General features: G+C 40.5%; 1 protein-coding gene across 2 annotated transcripts in view; it reads right to left on the bottom strand.

The window, feature by feature from the left end:
• vaspb (vasodilator stimulated phosphoprotein b) overlaps nt 1-12,704 on the bottom strand; it is a 29,343-nt gene extending 16,639 nt beyond the window's left edge. The window contains exon 1 of one of the 2 annotated variants that reach the window (XR_007945995.1): nt 12,198-12,702. Coding sequence is in view for 1 of the 2 variants with exons in the window: in XM_051958073.1 (XP_051814033.1) it covers nt 12,198-12,202 (5 nt within the window). In the remaining variant the exon portion in view is untranslated. Of the gene's footprint in view, nt 1-12,197 lie in introns of both variants that reach the window. The other variant, XM_051958073.1, reaches the window with a different exon arrangement.
• Nucleotides 12,705-19,890: the final 7,186 nt, after the last annotated feature.

Genomic DNA, 19,890 nt, shown 5'->3' with positions numbered 1-19,890 from the left:
TCTCTGATCTCATCAGCATCAAGCCGGCAGTCGATGTGCCGGGCAGAGGGGGCTTATGGGAACTTGGAGGGGACAGAGACTTAGGACTGGGAAACGGATGCATATTTAATGGCAGAGAAAGCGAGGGCTCAGGAGTGAGACTGAGAGTGAGCAGCTGCATTATTGATAGAACGACGGACACTGAGACGCTAAAAGCGTGTGCGGCACAAGCGCAATAAGACAGCGACTTGCGCACACTCTTCCACCTGTCAACCTGCCAACACGTGTGTCCGTGTTGACCCGGCCCTCTGGGTATAGCGGGCTGCAGAGGCCTCGCGACCGAGTTAGACTGGACTGTGTGTTACAAACCACGACAGGCGCGGCCATAAACAATCTATTCCTGTCCTTCCTTGGATGAAGACCACCAAGTCCACTAGTGAGGTCAGTGAAGCCGGTTGTCAAGCTAACTAAGCGAACAGTTGACTTAAGAGGTTTTCTCTTAATCACAGATGGGTCACTGGCTGATGCTCTAGGAGGGATTTGAGACACTCATCTTTAAAATACCTCAAAGGACTCAACACAACCGAGGGTTTCAGCAGCAGACGTGACCACTAGGAAAATATGCAAATTACTCATTTGCTGAAGCTCAACCTGGTCTCTCTTCACTTACTGCAACCAGAGAAAGTTCCTCATCCCCTTTTGCGGTTTGGTCTTCTTCGTCACTGAGGGGTTAACAGGAAATCAGAGCACGGCTGGGGCATTTGCTCACTTGGAAATGTCTGTATAAGGCTGTGCTCAGAGCTTTTCTCCAAATGTGCTGGCAAGTACAGTCAGGCCCAGTGGTTCTGTCTCTTCCCTCCTCCTGCTGCTCCTGCTCTTACCTGACCCTCCCACTGTGCTCCTGTGCCATTCTTCTACTCCAAATCAAACAGTTTTAACAGGCAGAAAATCTGTACAAGGAGCCCTCTCGGTGGCATCCTTGCAGAGATACTTCTTATATAACAGTGCTGTATATGCAGTGCAGGAATAAGTAGAACTGACTACAGTTGAAGAATAACTGAGCACAGATTAATCCACATTTTACTATTTATCTTGTTCATCACGATAATATTTTACCAAACACACATACATAAAATACATCAGTCGTCACGCCAACACAAACCAGACTGAAGTTACTTAGCGCTGTCAAGACACTAAGGAGAGTAATGCTATTTGTCTCTGCATCCATCTCCGACAGGCCCGCATAATTCATCATACTTTTTTCTCCTCCAGGGGTGCATAATACCAGAATATGAAAAGCTGCCCCCTCGCAACTACAGCCAAGTATCATTTTTTAATGATGTCCAGACTTCTTGAGTTATTCTTGCCTCCAGGAGTAAATGCCTTCTACTGTGGCCTTCTATGAATCTCCAGATACAGTGATACAGACCAACACGAATAGCCTCAAGGGATGATTTACACACAATTCACAATACAATATGAAACATAAGATGAGAAACAGGTGTCACACTCAAATTAGTAAAGCCCAGGTGGCTGCGCTGCACCTTAGATGAGCAATCCATGATTCATTACTTATTTCCATCTTTTCCTTCAACACAACGTCATATTGAAACCGGACATGGACTGACAAAAAGTCACTTAATAATATCTGCGTGTAACCAAAGTGCTACTTCCCTCTAGTTCGCAGAAGGATAATAATAGGCACCACATTTCACAAATGATGGTCACACATGATAAACATTGATATTCCGAGAAAAGCATCAACTTTTATGCCTGTGCAGAAGACCAATGTTTTATATGTGGCTTTCCGGTGTAGGGAGAAGGTGAATCCTTTAGTTCTTAGAAATGTTACGGTCAGCTAAAAATGATTTACTGCTAACTTAGTATTTTACACTGAGAATTTGGCAAAATAAAATCTGTAGCTGATAAGATTACAATATGGTTATATGGATATACAGTACATAAAATCATTGAGTTAAGAGTGAAAGTTTCTCTTTCCGCCACAGCAGCAGAACGGCTCGACACGAGACAAAGCTGGGAAAATCGTGCTGCAGACACACAGCTGTGGACAGAAGTGAGAAAAGGAAGCGCTAACTGTGAGGGGGTAACGTGGGAAACCCCGCCATGTGCCAGAACGTGAATGCTTCTCTGTGTGCCGTATTCTGAAACTCCATTCTTTGTGCTTCGAAGTCAATTCCCTATACGTTTTTTCAGTAAAATATCACAGGGAGAAAAACTGAGCAAATGCAAATAATTAGAGGAAATTAGTTCACTAAAGTCTGCCAGTACAGCTTGTTAGTCAAAACATAATGAACTGAGGTCATGATGGTGGTAAAGTACTTGACCTCTGATGTTGACTCGGACATGGGGAGCCCACACAATGAGCTGTTGATGCTGGATCTGATCATCTGACAGTACACTGTCCTCATGTCACCCTCGGAGGGCATGTATACAGCTGTCAGAGACGTTCAGCTGGGTCCACATGACTCTGAAACCAACCTACTGAACTGTCTTGAAAACTGTTCACTGACTATGCCCTGAGGTTCAAGATAAGCTTTACAAACTGCAAAGTTGGCAAAGTCCTGCTCCTCCAGTGAGACACATCTGCCCCATAAAGGTTAATATGTAGCTCATGTGCAGACTCTGATTACACTTCCTACTAATGCGGCTTGGTTTGTTCCACTTGCTAAGCGAACGAGGAACACAAACATCACAAAATAGCCGTCACACAAATGCAAATTATTCTGAGCATTACACTGCTGGTTTCTTTGTTTTTAAGAAACAGGAAGGACTTTGCTGAAATATCCAACATTTTAAAAAGGGATAGTAAAGCAGAACTAACCGAGGGTGGAAACATAACTTAGTGACATTTCAGAGAATAGGGCTACTTTTTTTAAGAACTGCAATTAACCTCAATCAGCATCTCCTTCAGAAAAAATGCATGTAATTTCCGTGCGTTTCCCTGCCCAGTTCAGCATCGCTAAAACTTTAAATGCTTTTACAACTAAGACTGAGACTGAAAAGGTGCATCTTTGTGAGTCTTCTCTTCACTTTTTGCTTCTCCGACTTCGCTCACTCTGTCTTCAAACTTCCTTTTGCGTGTTTCTTCTCACACAGGTCCTAGCACGCTGCTAAAGGCACACAAATGCAACAGACACACACACACACTTGCTGCGGGCTACTGCTTTCTGCCTCCATGAATCAGGCGCACAGAAACAGGCACCCAGGCTATCTTTGCTATTCTTAAACGCTTCCTCTTAATACCTCCGTCTGAATGGAGTGAGACATCTCCAGCTAAAACTCCTCTGCTGAGAAAACCCCTCAGCATTCTTTGAGCGCTGACTCATCCTTTGCCCGGCATCGAGCATTGTGGAAAAGCTGAACAGACGTTTGGCCAAAAACATTCACTTTGTTGTTTGACCACTTCAAGAGCGGAGATGAATTCCTTCCTGCTTTACAAGCTGTGTGTGTGTGTGTGTGTGTGTGTGTGTGTGTGTGTGTGTGTGTGTGTGTGTGTGTGTGTGTGTGTGTGTGTGTGTGTGTGTGTGTGTGTGTGTGTGTGTTTAGGGGGTGGAACACAGCTGGCACACTCGATGCCCATATTTGGAACCATCTCACCTCTGTCCTCCTCACCGAGCTCAATTCCTTTTACAGGTTGAAGCACATCCTCCTTGACTCAGGCCAAAAAGGAGGCTGGAAAGAAACAATCCGCTGAACTAACCTCCCTGTTTTCAGCTGCCCCGACTTGTACACCCCTTTCCTCTGCATTGAAGAAGACATGTATATTTTTCTCAACTTTGGGCTCAAGTTGAGAAGAGGAAGGAGGCAACACCTCTGTCAGACTTCCTGTCTCTAACTGACATCAAAGCATGAGTGCACAGATTTTGACCTGAAATGAGTCTACTTTCCCAAACGTGGTTACTCGTTAATGCTCCCCTTGTATCTGCCAGTTTTTTTTCTACTCTGCACTCGGTCACATTCCTTTTAAACGCACCAGTTCTGGCCTAATACCCTTGAGGGATAAAACAATGTAGGCTGGTTTATACCCTGAGATAAGTTATGACTAAGGCCAGACAATACAACCATAGTCTAGAAGATAACCACTTGTGTTTTAATAAATAAGTCTGCATTTCAAGGTCCAGATTATTTTTTCCCCCAACAGAGGCTTAAAACTAACATGCTGATGCAACACATAGAAGATGAACATCAAATGAGGAGAGAGCATAGAGAAACAAAGGTTTCTTTTCTGCTATGTCACAATCAAAAGTACCACTTTTTTGGGCAATATTATCAGTTAGTCACATCAAGTCTATTGGCCAAAATTCACCCCAGGTTACAAAACATCCTCGAATAATTTATACCCTGCAGTAAATTGTGGCCAAAGGCAGAAGAAAGTCATTGTGTAAAGTAATTAGTTTGTGGCAAATCACACTTTAGTTCCTGATAGTTTTGAAATTGTACTTGAGAGCTATTGAGTTTGACATCTAAATGTCACAGTGGAATCAGAAGCAAGATTGTTGGCCATATTGGAAATTCCTAAAATTTGAAGTTGGTGACTCGGGTAGTAAGAGCATTTGTTCTGTACGTTCCCTTTTGGATTCATTCAGGGATAGATCATTACCATACCAAGTCAACTGTATAATTTGTTCAGCTCATGATAGTTTAGCAAGAATCTAGGTGAAAGCAAGAGGAATGTAAGTAAAAATGTGTATTACAGTGGATACGGCTGTTTCATCAGCATGTGGAATACAATCAAAAACCTAATACTGCAAGCTTGTGGGGGCATAATCTGGCCTACAGGGGCATGAAATAGCCTTGCTGATAAACCCGGACTGTCATTCGCTTGACAACTGAGCAATCTGTGGCTTCTTTCGCAAACATAATTTCCTGAACACTGAAACTATGTCCAAACTAACAGCACAAGTAGCATTCAGGCCAATGATCACCCATGACTGCACATTTGGCATTATCTACTCGAACAGATGACTCTTTAACATAAAGACTCTACTTAGACAACTCACCTCTTCCTTCCTCAATTTAACTCTTACCACGCAAATAGGCCACACTCAGACAGACCTCAGACTTTAGAAGATGGTGAGAAAGAGAACAACCGTCAGTCTGGTATAGCAACCAGGATGGCAAACAAACCGGAAAAAAACTGAAATCGTTTCAGTAAACAAGATTATGCGCATCACTGTTCATGCACAAACATGTCACCCATGCAGAAAATAGTCCAGTCCTCTACAGAAGAAGTAAACTCATAAGCGTATGTATGCTCTTTTCTGTTTAGCAATACAACCTCAGTCAATATGGAGCCAAATTCCAGGGGCAATATCATCCCTCTTTACTACCCTGACTCTAAGTGGTGCCTAATGATAACGTAAGGAAGTTGCCCAACAGATGACTAAAGCACGTACTGATTTCCTCCAAATGTTTTATCTAATGCGGCCTTTGTCGATCACCATCCTCCCTGTCAAGTGAAGTTAAGATCCAAGGACCTGAATGATAGGAATCGTTCAAATGGCTGACAGTATAAAGCTGTTTTTAAACTAACTGGCATCCATTATGCTCCATTAGGCCGTGGACCCCTGATGAACTCACTGTATCTCTGTGCCCATTAGCAGTGCTGACCATCCAGTATATCACTACAGCTTTTCTGCCCACAACAAGCTTCAGTTTCACTACAGTGTAAGACCCACACTCTCCATCAGCTGGGATGATGTCACTCGGATTGGCTACTGCAGCAAATGCAGGCTGCGTAGAGTTGTTCTAAGATTAGTTGTTCTGCTTGATTTCGCACCGAAGATAGTAAGATCTTTGCCAAAAGAAAAATCAAACGAGCTAACAAACATAAATCTACATGCCCTTATGTTAGTATTGTGATTTCAGACCCAGATCTCAGACCTATTTTGCCATTTACAAATAAATGCTCAGTACTTTGTAAAAGTTTTAGCCACTTTAGAGGTTTTCATTCTTGTCCATCACACAATAACATCAGGAAGGCGACTGTCTGACAGGTTCTAAATTTATTCTGCAGCGTGGCAAGAATGACAGCAACCCAAAATATAGAGCGAGAGTCATAAAGAACAGTCTTAAATGACAAAGAGAACAAAGAGTCCTGCAACAGATGCCCCCCACAGTGCCCTGATCTCAACATCCAGTCAATCTGGGGATTACATGAAGAGACAGAAACAAATGAAGGAGTCTGAATCCACAGCAGCAATAACCAACATACCAAGTATGTTATTGACTGTACACACCTAAAAAGACTAGACATTGTACAAAGTTATTAGATCCTGTAACTAAAAACCATTCACAACATGATTTTTTAAAAAGAATCCTCACTTTACATTCTGCAGTGCTTTTTGTGCCCCATGAGGCTGTTCACATTGGTCAAATTTGGTGACACAAACTCATTGCTCTCATGCCTACTGTCATGTGTAGTCACCAAACTGAAGGTCCATTCAGAGCCAGTACAAACCCTGATCATTTTTAACTAGCCACCTGGGTACATTTCTGAGAAATGGCTTCAGAAAAATGGAAAGAACTACAGTACATCAACAAGCACATGTTATATCAGAGAAGGTGTGCAGGTGGATGTAGGTCAATTCTCAAATCTAAAATGTTGGGATAACTGCTTCTTATAATCACCACTACAGGATCTATGACGGCAGAAAATTCTATTGGTGCGACAGATCGGTTTCACTATTGACTTTTATTCCATCATTTAAATTAATAAACATATGTAGGATTAATATAACAAGAACTAGTAAAAATGATCATTATTCAGTCTCACACCCCAGGGTTATTTATTCATATAGTCTACTGTATTCAATCAAATGTCCAAGATATACAGTTTATTCCAAATATATTACAGAAAAAAAGCAAGAATTCCTCAAACTTGGGATCACTAAACTGGTTTGGATTTATTTCAGATAAAATGCTAAGGCATTTGTTTGCTCCTCTGGCCCTCTACTCACATATACTAGATTTTAATAGAGCTGAATTCCCAATAAAGCTGTCCTCATTTACACTTTTTGAGGTTTCAGGTGTCAGACGCTAGAATGAGAGTGAAATAGTGACTGAAATGCAGTAGCCTGTTAAGATTCCATGTTAACCATCCTAATTTTATAAAAGTAATGCTGTCCCACAAACTGATCCTACTCAGGAGTTTCATTAACGTCTGTGCTGTGAATTCTGCTATATAAATACATATATTCATGAATTAAAAGATATGATAAAAGGCAATAAGCAATTACACATTGACAAATTCAGTTGTTTTAGTTGATCTGTAAAAAATCTTGTAAAATATCCAGTGTCCATGTTGCACTTTGTTCTACAAACAGATCCAACTTTTAAATTATTTAGGGAATTTAAAAGAAATGTAGGTTTCTTTGAAAACTGTGATCCTGACATAAATAATAAGTCCTGGTTTAATTTGTTTTTATCGTGTTGAGTTCAGTTGAACTCTGAATCCTGAGCAGTCTCTGTGCCTTTTTTGCTCCTGTCCCATTTTTACTCACCGTGGGCTCAATTTTCACTACAAAATAAAGTCTTGCACCTGTACAGAAACAGCACAACCATGGTTAGAAGAAAAGGGAACTCAAAAATGTATTCCAAAAAAGGAATAAACAGAAGTTGACTTTCTTCGCTAATCTATTCAACAAATTAAAAAACAAAGCTCAAATCAATATGTGCCACCATTTGTCCACAGGTGTTACCAATAATGAAAAAATTCCACATACTAAAGACTAGACTACAAACAGATTTAATTTGTTTCCTATCTGCTCTGTGTAACGGTCTGAAATTCAGTACTGTCAGGCCAGAACGTTCCTGTTTTTTTTGTCACGTCACCATTGTTCACAGCTGAGTCACTAACTTCAATGGAATCAGACCAGAATGTGGCTACAGCAAACAATTAATTTGTGGTGAATTTGTGAATAAGAAGTGTCCAGCAAGTAACTTTGATGATACATAACAATTTTAAGATCAGCTTTTGTTTGGTTTCCTCATAGAATATACAACAACTTATTGTATGTTTTTAAAAAAAGAACCTTAATGAAATTGTGATTTTGTGTTTTTAGAGGACTTTAAATGTTTAGATTCATTTTCTTTAGTCATCAGTAAAATAGTCAAAAGAATAACCTACAGAAAAATACATTTAGTAGCAGCCCTATTTATTTTTTGGATTAGGTGCTTAACACTAAAGCTCCGCCAACCCCAACAAGAAGTCAGTAAGCACGAAGTCAGTGACAGGCTGTTGAAACGACACAACTTGTTTTGGAGCAGAAGCATTTTGCTGAGCTTCAGGCCATGCTAATGTTTGTTTGGACAATGGTCGGCCTCCAAAAAAATGTTTACATCCTGTTTTCCATCTTTACCAGCAACAGCTTCATCGCTAGGGCCTGAATTACTTATTAAATAGGATTTGGATGAGATGAATTAGACCAAGACAGTCATCCCTTTAAACTCTGTGGTATGTATATTACTCATATTACTTTCCCCCCCACTTAATTTCCAAGGACAAAAGCTTCAGAATTAGCACTAAGCTCACAGAACAACAACCAACAAATGTCCAACAAACTAGTTAGGCTAAAGGTTATGTTGTAAATGAGTGATCACAGCAGAAAAAAAGCACCATAGAGAGAGAACAAAACAGCCTGGAGGCACAATTACAGACAGAAAAACATCAGCCACCACCAAGGAAAATGGATTTGTCACCAAGTAGACAATAGAGGATTTTGTATGTTGAGCAACTCCTGTAGCAAAGCGACTAATCCAAGAGGCAGGCCGGCATAATGGCCTATTTATGAGCACAAGAGGTGGGAGGGCCAAGAGGGGCAAATTGTTTCAGGGGAGGGGGTAGGTAGCAGTGACTGGGTGTTGTGGGAGAAAAACTCGCAAGGCAAGGCCACTTCAATAATGGAGAGTGTGGAATGATGAAGCATGTGGGGCTTTGTGATCATTTAGACACACTGTCACAGCAAGTGCACGGCGACGCGCTGAGGAGCCTTTTGAAGTGCATATCAACATGCAAGTCTTTATGATGCATGAAATAAAGCCATTCTTCTTAATCCATTATAGATAAGAATTCCCACAAGCACTCCTCAATTAGCTGAAATTGTTATTGCTTCTGGGGCGCAGGGGTAAGTGTGGATATTAGGAGGTCTTTGTCTGAGAAACAAATTTTAAAAGGCGTGTTTGTACTGTAAAGTGTAGCGATTTCTTGGATATGAATGAAGAATCTCTGTTGTGTGTTCAGGTATAGCTAGTACAAATAGTGTACAAATATTTCTGTGTTTAATATTTTGGACCGCAGAATACATTTTTGCGTGCAACAAAAGGTGGCTGCAGGTTGAAAGTCGCCTGCCAGTGCTATCAGACTTCAAAAGAAAAATCTGACTTCACAGGGGAATTAGGAGAACAAGTGGAGACACGAAAGTCAGCATCACAACACTCAAACATTACACAACACCACCACGGCAGGAACACGCTGCTGTTGAAACCTAAATGAGTTTCATCTTGTTATCCTTACATGGACATATGCGCTAATATTGCTAAATGCCTTAAATAACAGCTACTGGTCTGCTGGGACATGAGGTCAAAAAGTGGAACGTGTTAATAGAGGAAGATGACATGACAGAAAAACTGCAAAGTTCACTGTGAGAGCTGCATTCCTTTCAATTCCATTCCATTCCAAAGCTTGAGGCGAGACACAAAGGAGACTGGGGGGGGGGGGGAGCCATTTCCCTGCTTTTAAGACTGATCAATAATACGCTCATGCTTCAGAGTAAGGAAAACAGAGGCCGAGTCCAGTTTGGCATCACTTCCACACAGGTCGAGCTCAGGATGCTCTGCAGAAGACTGAAAACTGTCTGTTAAGCAGATGCATTACACCTGTCTGCGTGTACAATCACATCACGCGTGTTAATTCTCTGGCCCGAGGCAACCATACCACTGATGTCAGATAGGACAGGTCTTTTAGTCACAAACCCCGCCAGTGAGTCACGGCCGTCTTACCGACAATAACAGTGAATCACAATGCAGATGAACGCACTTCCTCTACCGCCTAAGCAAACCTGAGGATAAGACAGTTTGAAATGTTGCCGCGATGATCCAAAACGTGGTCAAAGTTCACGGTGAAAGAGGCAGATTTGTAAATGTGAACACTGCAATTCTAACAATTTTATAAAATGTTAAAGATGTACAGAAATTTGCATGTGTGCAGCTTTTCAAGAATTCTGAAAAAGCAGCAATTTTCATCCTGCAGCACCTACAACACATATGCACTTTAAGGTGGTCGGTGGAGGTGCTGCTGCATGAAAAGATTATCAGGGTGTTTCTACTGACTCATCTAAAGAGGCGGCTTCAAGTGGGGATGCTTTACTGAACTGGGTCAATTGTTGAACTTTTGGCCAACTGACTGCACTTCTGTGTCAACATTTGCATTCCACAGGGACAAATGACAATGAGCAGCAGTGGAGCAGCATACCAGCCTTTACCTATTATGAAAGGTGACATGAACGGTTTAGGCCATGCCACAATGCACCGAGAGGCAAAGCAATACCCATATACAGGAAGAACTACAATCATTAAGCCAAATGTTGCGTTCCAGCTGCTGGAGACTTCACTTCGAGGCGCAGCACGATGAAACCACAAAGCTCTGCAACACTTACACTGTGTTTTGCAGTTGCTGCAGTGGTTTATGGTCAAGGAAGTACATTGTTTTAGCGCCGGCGAGCAGTTTGGCAGTAAAACGGTTTGCTTATCTTATTGTTGTGACAAGTTGTGAATTTATTGTGCACTACAGGGGCAGGACAGTGTGTTGTCATAGTAATGTGTACCTATGTGTCTGAGAATAACTCTTACACAATCCTTACATTGTACATCAAAGACAAAAGCAGATTTCCGCAGCTAAGACTACAGCTTCTACTGCTTTGCTAGCCAAAATTGATATTTTAGTGGCTATGATGTGACGTACGGCTGCCCAGTAATCTTTGCTGATTATTGCATTAACTTAATGGCCTCATTAGAGGGGTATGTTTAATGCATTACTGTGACCGGATTTCAGGCAGCTCGAGTGCCTCCTGTTCCCGCTGTAATCAAAGTTACTGGGCAGAAATATGCGCAAAACAAATACAAATCCCGGGACCAGCCCATGCATCTGACCTGAGATACATTGTTAGAAAAAGGGCAGCGCTGCTAGGTTTGAGATAAGGAACTAGTCACTCAGGTTATCAGCTCTGCACCACCATGTTCTGCTCCACCTCTCGGCCCCAGAATTAAACTCACAACTTTTCAAACCCAAGAATGCAAGAGCTTCCCAATTCGCTTTAAATGCGAAAGAGCATGGGGGGTTGGGAGACGGGGGAAAAAAAGTCAGCCCAGCTAACATGAGTGGCTTCAAAGCATGTAATTGCCAACTGCACAGGCTGCGACAGGACGTGGAATTTGTGGACATGAGCTTTCCACATGGCAATTTTGTTCCTGGTGCAAATCTCTGCAGTCCCAGAGGGAGCAAAATAGTAGGAAAGGGTTCATTTTACTGTGTGTCTGAGGAATGCATCATGACATGATGTATAGAGCTCATGCATTGGAGGGCAGCTAGTGATTAATATGCAGCTGAAGGAGCCCCCTATTAAAAGTCATGGGTGCTGGAGTGCCTTTGAGCAACACCCCGAAACCTTCTTTTTCATGCTTTATAAACTAACCTGACCTCTGACCTCAGTTATGAATGCACTGTTGTTCAGCTGTGGGGGTTTTATAGCATTGTTTTAGGGTTTAAATCAGAAAAATGGACAATAATAGTGCACTGCTGCAGAAAAGAGGAAGTGGTGACAAAACAAGCAGACAACAATGAAAACGGATACAAAAGTATGCTGTCATCTAGCCTGCTAAACTGCCCAAACATGCGAGTATGTTTCTCAAAGGCGACTCCGCCAGTGCAGGTAGGCATTCATTAGGACCACGCAAACACAGCATCAAGTTAATCCCCAGCAAAGGTCACAAAAACCTGCTACACACTATCATGTGGGTGAAACAACACCGCGAAGCTCGAGTCGTTTCTGACCGAGAAACGCGTTTTAATGCGCCGAACAACTATTCAGAGCCCAGAGAGGCGTTACGGGGTCAGAATTTAACAGACAGCCTTTGTGGAAGCAGCTAAATGTAGCCTGGAAACACAATGAAGATGAAGGGATTTGAGCCGCTTTACCCACCTCATTGTTCGGCCAGAGTGGAGACCCTCTCCTCGCAGGCAACTTCGACTGACTTCAGAGGGTGAAGCCCGGCTCTAAAAGTCAATACTCGTGGGGTAATTTTTTAAAAAATGAAAGGGAAAAAAACGACCGAAAACAAACACATCTACACCCGCAAACGGGGTAGTCACAGGCGGGGATAAAGAAGCACACCTCGACGATTTCCTGGTTGTGCGGAGCGGGAGAGGAGGCGGGGGAGGAGGGGGTAGATACAGTAGTGGAGCGGTCTTGTCAACTCCAATCACTATCTCACACTGTGTCTACGGAGGAACGAGGTGAAGCCGACGAAGAAGAGCGGCCAAACCGAAAACTAAAACTTCTCCGGTCACACTTTGAGCCGCTTTACCGCGTTGTTTGTGGGGTTTTCGGGCCGTCGGTGTACCTCCGCCGGGCTTTTCTCGCTCGGTCGGTCTGTAGGTTCATTGGAGTGTGGCCCAACCCGCCGGCTTCAAAGTAGGCTACGATCCCGCGCAGCGTTCAGGGCCGCCTCGGAAAAAGCTCATATGAAGTTTGAGTGGCGTTCGCTTGACTTTTGAGATGTGCGACTAATCTTAGAAGGCAAGCAGCAGACCATAAATCCCCTCGTAACCACTAGATTTCATTTCAGATCTATTCTTGGATAATATGTTCCCTCCTGATGTTTAAATAGCATTAAAATCATTTCACCAGTGAGGGGAAACCGAAATAAATGGTTTTGTTTTAACTATGCAAAACTGTCCTCTTTTTTCAATTAATATACATATAAAACCCTCTGTTACTATATACATGAGAGATAAATTGAAACTTATCCCTTCATTTGAACATGAAAAACATGCTTTTTTATATCCTTACTCTTGTAGTCTAAGCATCCATAGTGATGATGATTTGACATTATATTTTATTGTAATATAATTGCTTTTTTATACTTTTTTGTCAGGAATTTTAATATTCATCATAATAAAGTTTTTATTTATTCATTCATTCATTCATTTAGATGAGTACATCAATAACGAAACTGTTTACCAAAACCATCAAAGACTATTTTGATGTGTGTTAGCTAACATTTATGTTGCAGGTAAAGAAAGAGCAACAAAGAAATTTGAAAATTAAGTATATTTTATGCATAAGAAGCAGTTTTTCTAACTAACTAGCTAACCTACTAGCTAACTAATTAACCAACTAACTAACTAACTAACTAACTATATATATACTACAATTCAAAAGTTTGGGGTCACTTAGAAATGTCCTTATTTTTTGAAAGAAAAGCCTTTTTCTAGGAAAATAACATCATATTAATCAGAAATTCAGTTTAGACATTGTTGATTTGGTAAATGACTATTCTAGCTAGAAACAGCTGATTTTTAATGTAATATCTCCATAGGGGTACAGAGGAACATTTCCAGCAACCATCACTCCTGTGTTGTAATGCTACATTGTGCTAGCTAATGGTGTTAAAAGGCTAATTGATGATTAGAAAACCCTTGTTGCAATTATGTTAGCACATTAATAAAAGTGTGAGTTTTCATGGAAAATGTGAAATTGCCCGGGCAACCCCAGACTTTTGAAAGGTTGTGTGTGTGTGTGTGTGTGTGTGGGGGGGGGGGGTACTTTAAACTAAAAATTAGACGCTGTTCCTAAGGGGGTCTGGTTTACCCCCTAATTTGTGGTGGAGGGTAACAGCTGCATTTACTCCAACCTTAAGTCATGAGCGTGAAGGTTTTGTTTAAACATTAGGAGGCACGTTATGGGAAGGGTCTGGTGGTCCTGTCCTCTTGCAAGAAATTTGGAGCATCAAACACTGAATTCCCTCCAGTCTCATAAATGTTTATGTACCAATTTCTTTGCATATGTTCTAAATATTGAGAGGGCACATTCAGGTTGCATCCACCTGAAACCTACAATTTAAGTGAACTTAGCCTTTGTTTTAGAATTTTACCCCTTTCTGTTAAACTACTCTACAGCACTACATAGATGTACTGAACTCCCTTCCATGTACTTAACAGTTCCAGTTAGTTTGAAGATAAGTATTTTACATCTAAACCCAGTCTACAAATTACACTTCTTTGTTATTAAAACATACAGTACATACAACTTAATATTCCTATTATACAATAATTCACCACAGGGAATAATCATAAGATTTAATTGGCAAGGTCTGTTTGGTTACATTTACTTTTTTTTTTTTTAACAATTTAAGTACATATTTCTAGCAATCTTTATGCACTCAACTAAAATAACCTACAATGTTCATCTGTATAGCATACATCATGACACAAATGTAGTAGTTTCAGTACATTTATATAAACTTGTAACCATGATAGCTATATTAAAGTTAAGTGAAAACCAAAGCAAGCATAGCCATCTTTCTCATCAAGTTCTCTTCTAGATGTAATTTTAACTTCAATGTATGACCTGTAGCTGTAAATACATTTAGATGTTCTAGAGCAGAAGTCACACTGTGCTTGACAATTATAGCTAAAGAGCCACAGATGTAAAAATAAAAATGAGAAACGCTCACTCCTTGTTGCTTCAGAAGTCCAGTTTTGAAGAAATGATAAGTATAAATGGAGGTCTCACTGACAAACTTTGACCACAAGATGTATGAAAATATGATGCTTTCGTTATAAAGCTGCCAGTGAAAGATACACAATAATTCACACTTCTTACTATGGATGGATATATGGATACATTTTTTTTAACCCATTACGAGCTAATACACCCTTTAAACACTCATATGCGCACACATATTGCATCAGCTCTCAGTAGGTTGAAGGAAGATGATGAAATGTAGTATTTATATACTGCATGCTGACAGAGGCTTAAACTGTGACTATAAGTGACAAAGAAAACTATGTGTTTCAGTGCAATCGTTTATGTTACAGACAACAATAGCTCAGCAAAACGGACTTTAAGCAGCACTAACAATAAGACAAATCATGCATGAGACGTTCCCTTTGCAGTTTCCCCCAATTCAAACTTTGTGGGATGTCAGTTTTATTTCCCAATAGCACTTGAAGGCAGCATCTCATCCCAGCTAGGGGCCCTGCCAAGCCCTCCACCTCGCCCTGCCGGCAGTCTTGGTAACTTCAGGTTTCTAATAGCTACTGTGGCTTCTGTGGTCAGTCCATGGACAGGATTTTTTTTTTTAGCATTTAATGAGTAATGTTACTGGAATGAAACAAACAAATAAACAAAAGAATCCCAGCTTTGATTCAGCGGATAGATTTCAGGGCGATGAGCAACAAAGATTCCAAGCTGAACCACAGCGAGTTTTTTAATATCTTATATGAGAGGGTGAAGTAATATAAAACCATGAAGGGAAAAAGACATTAGGATGGCCTCACATGGCCCAGTTTTCAGCACTGAGATACTGCACATAGTAAAAGCCCCCTGATGGGGACAGAAGTGGAAGAGAGGATGTGAAAGGAATGCATTACGTCTGCATGGCATGTGTAAACATCCAGAAAGCCAATATGCCTTTAGTCTGGCTACACACACACTGTCAGACATACTAGCTGACTGCTCTGAGCAACTGCTGCTCTGGTATTTTTTTTAGCCATGTGTCCCTCTGTTAACTGTGCTGCCAGCTGAAACTCAGACTCTCAAGTAAACCTCAGCTTCTAGTGCAGTTTTGCAAATATTAACACCGGCTCCTGTGTGAGTTTGTGCTCTACAACATGTGTGAATGTGTCTGTGTGATTTGTGGTGGCGAAGGCTCAGAAAAGTTGGTTCTATTCCCAGAAAGTAGCCTGTAAAGAATCAGAGACAGTCATGCAGTAATTTCAGGGTGCTCCTCCCATTTACCGCAGCTTTATTTCCACAGCTTGACGTCAGTTGGTCACAGTGGTGGAATGTAACTAAGTATATTTACTCACGTTCTCTACTTAAGTATATATTTTTGTATTTGTAGTTAAGAATGTCCACCTTTTTACTTTCACTCTGTTACATTTTCTAGACAAATCTTGCATTTCGTGCTCCACTATATTTATATTAATTACTTTGCTGATTCTGATCATTCAGATACAAAATAATTCACCTAATAGATTATACTACATTTATTATAGATGGAGTCTTATGAGGTCATTAAAATTATCTCTTGATGTATGCATCAATTAATGAACAATTATCATACAAAAACCAGCATGTGATTCTGAAATGCTTCACTCTGCTTAATGAGTATGTTTACTTTCGATGATTAAAGTATATTTTGAGACTAATACTTTTGTCATTTTACTTAAATAGGAATTTAAATGCATGACTGGGTGTGTTTGGTATCCTCAGTCTGACAGAAGACCCGTTGGACGGCAGCACTGAGGACCCAACAAGAACTGGAGCAAAGCAGCTACAATAGATCTTCAGAGGTATTGTTAGAAGGAGTCGATGGAATAAGTGGGACAAGCTGCCACAGCAAGATTTGGACAAAGTAGACGTGCTCAGTCAGCCAGGCAAAATTCTAACTATACGTATCTTTCTCTGTCTGAGTTTGCAGAGAGGCTGTTATGTAAACAGACTGCACTTCTACTATGTCTTACATCAGGGAGTTCAGGACTGGTTAAAGCATACAGTCCCGAGGCAGCGTCTAAAAACCTCAGCCTCCACTCGGGGTTGAATAGCAGGCGAACAAAGAGAATTACACAACTGAACTTCAACCGAGGAAACAAAGTGTCAGTCTGGATCCTGAAGTTGGCAGCACTTAGCCAGACAGGGATTAAGAATAACAGCATGGACCGTTCTGTCCAACACGCTGTTTAGTCGTATTTATAAATGAACCCAGTGGACAGAGAGAAAGAGTGTTACTGTTCAAGTGCTTTAAACCTCCGTCCATCTCTTCTTGACAAGGGAGGAATGCGACTGGAGGAGGGTGAAATCTGTAAATGGGAGCGAGACACAACTAAGAGGTCTGGGCTGGAGGCCAGCAAAGCAAAGGGCAGCAGAAGGATTTTAGAGAGAGTCTGAATGACATGTCCTTAAATGTAGGCCCTGAACTCCTCATGGGGACAACTGGGACCATTACACAGGGACAATGGAAGCTGGGCTACTAATGAAGCCTAATAAATAAATTCATGGTTTGCTTTTGGTACTGAACATATGCTGCAGTTTAACATCAGCACACTAAGGTTTAGAGACAACAGATCACTATACTGAACATTAAAATAAGAAAATATGTCTCAAAGCTTTAGTTTCATGTCATATCATATATAGTTACGTGTACCAAATTGGACAATGCTTTCAAGATGAATTTGTCAGTTTTCATGAAACGCTGCATTCAACTGGAAGGGCTTGTTAGAGAAGCCGAATGAGGGTCTCTGCTTTGAATCTGTATGTTATTTTTTATTCCACTAGGTGGCAATATGACCTTAATATGTGGAAGACATGCAGTAATGTATGTGTGAAGTATGAATGTCTTCTCTTATGTGTAACAGTGTGCTGCTGTTTGCTTGAACAAGTACCAAGTGAAAAGAGTCACAACAACTCTAAGAGTAGGGAAAGAAGTAAAATAGTTTTTTTAAAAATTAAATGTGGGATTTTCATCCAGCACCATTATAGCGAGGGTGTCTTGTGGCTTCATTTGGAAGTAACTGGTGATAATAAACAGGTAATGCAGATGCTTTAAAAATTAATTAAATTCAAATACAAGCTTTTCTTTAAAAAAACATTACATTTAAATTAATATTTTTTAAAAGGTTGACATTGTTGTTTTTTTATGACTAACCAAGAATAAAAAACACCCATTAAGTCTTTTATGTGTTATTTTTTCAAGCAAGTCTCATCAGCATCCACTAAACAAAACAGAATACTTATTAATACAACATAAATGCCGCTATATGGTTTATTTTTACATCTTGTCTGCTGCTGCAAACATTCAACACAGTGTCAGTTCAGAGTCCAGTTTCATCCACCAGTACCACAGTGGTCCCATTTTTCCTTTCCGTCTCAGAGGAAATATTAAAATGTATTATTATTGTTGTTGTTGTAATTATTACACTGAATTAATTTCAAACACATTTGTACAAATTTTCAACAATATAAAATAATACATAATAATCAATAATTTAGCAATATTTTTTAAAAGTATGTCCTAATATTTATGGAGTCACAGGACTGCCAAATCAAAATATAAATAAATAAATAGATGTGGAAATATAAAGAGAAATAAATAAATAAATGTGGAAATATAAAGATAAATAAATAAATAAATAAATAAAAATGGGTTTTGTTTTTTCCTTTTATTTATTTGTTTATTTATTTCTCTTTATATTTCCACATTTATTTATTTATTTCTCTTTATATTTACACATTTATTTATTCATTTATTTATTTATATTTTGATTTGGCACTCCTGTGACTCCATAAATATCATGTGATGCATTATGCCACTATTTTTTTTAAAAAAAAACAGTGTGTTGAGGATCATTTTTGAGGAATTTGGGTATTTGCATTACATGGAGGAAGTTTTTACATATTCATACATATCCTACAGATTATTGTGAATTTTTAAACACCGATTCTGATATTTATTTTAATCAATATGTCTGAAACTTGACTGCAAAGCACTTCTTCAATGTGAAATAAAGAGTGCCAAGCTCTACATTAATTCTAATATGAAATGAAATGCCAGATTTTTGGAATTTATAAATGTGAAATGGCTTTTCAATTACCAGAATTTTGAAAAGAAAATGATAAGCACATGATTTAGTAAAAGATGTCTTTGTCAATGAGGGGTTTTAAAGTGGAAATTCGTACTGAAGACATCAGTGTACGATCCTGGAATAATACATCATGATGCAACCACAGTGGATTAATGCTGAGTAATTAGAGTGGAAAAAACACTTTGATTAGAACTGAAATGAGCAGATTTGGTCGTAGCTGGTCCCTCTGTCCTCCTCCTCCTGCAGCAGGTGTGTTTGTAAACAGGTGCTGCTCTACATCCACCTGATCCTGTGTTTGGGCTGCTGCTCCACGTGTCGCATGCTCTTACTGTCAGCCGCACTTAAAGAGAGATAAGTGAAGGCGGTGTTTGTATTTACGGAGCTGATAACTCTCCTCCCATCAGCCTTCCTCCTCCTCCATCCTCCCCCCAACTCTCCCACCTGGCCTGCCGGCTCTGACACCCGGACCGTGGCTCTGCTTGAAAACAAACTGCGGCGGCGGCTCCGGTTACCGGGGCCCGATCGATGCGCTTGCAGGGTGTCGCGTTGCTCGGGAGGCTTGAGTATCGATGCATGGCCGATCGCTATCATAATCACACTTCCCCCCTCTTATCGCTTACCTACTGAATAAAACATCTGCCTTCCTGCCCGTGGATCGCTCACCCGCCTCAAAAAATCTGGAGGGAAAGAGACTTCTTGAAGTGTCTTTGAGATGAGTGGAGTAACATGAGAGGAGCGGCCAACAAATGAGGTCCCCAAAGTTGTTTTTATCTCAGGCATCTCCAAATAGACCCGCCAGCTATTTGACAGGGTTTTGTCCCAGGATGCTGCAGCTGAGTTTCACTGTTGAGAGATGCCACTTGATCTCAAAACAACCTATAGATTTACAGCCTTCTTTGATGGATTAAGCGTGTCGCTGCAAATTAAAGTGAAGCTTTGAACTTGTTTGTTCTTGTCATGTTCTCTGGTTTGTCTTTGGAACATCTTTCGCAGTATTTTGGCCCATGGAGTCCAGAGATGAAGGT

Source organism: Acanthochromis polyacanthus, chromosome 13 (genome assembly GCF_021347895.1).
Source record: "Acanthochromis polyacanthus isolate Apoly-LR-REF ecotype Palm Island chromosome 13, KAUST_Apoly_ChrSc, whole genome shotgun sequence".
Taxonomy (NCBI): domain Eukaryota; kingdom Metazoa; phylum Chordata; class Actinopteri; family Pomacentridae; genus Acanthochromis; species Acanthochromis polyacanthus.
This window is presented reverse-complemented; position numbering and strand designations above follow the sequence as displayed.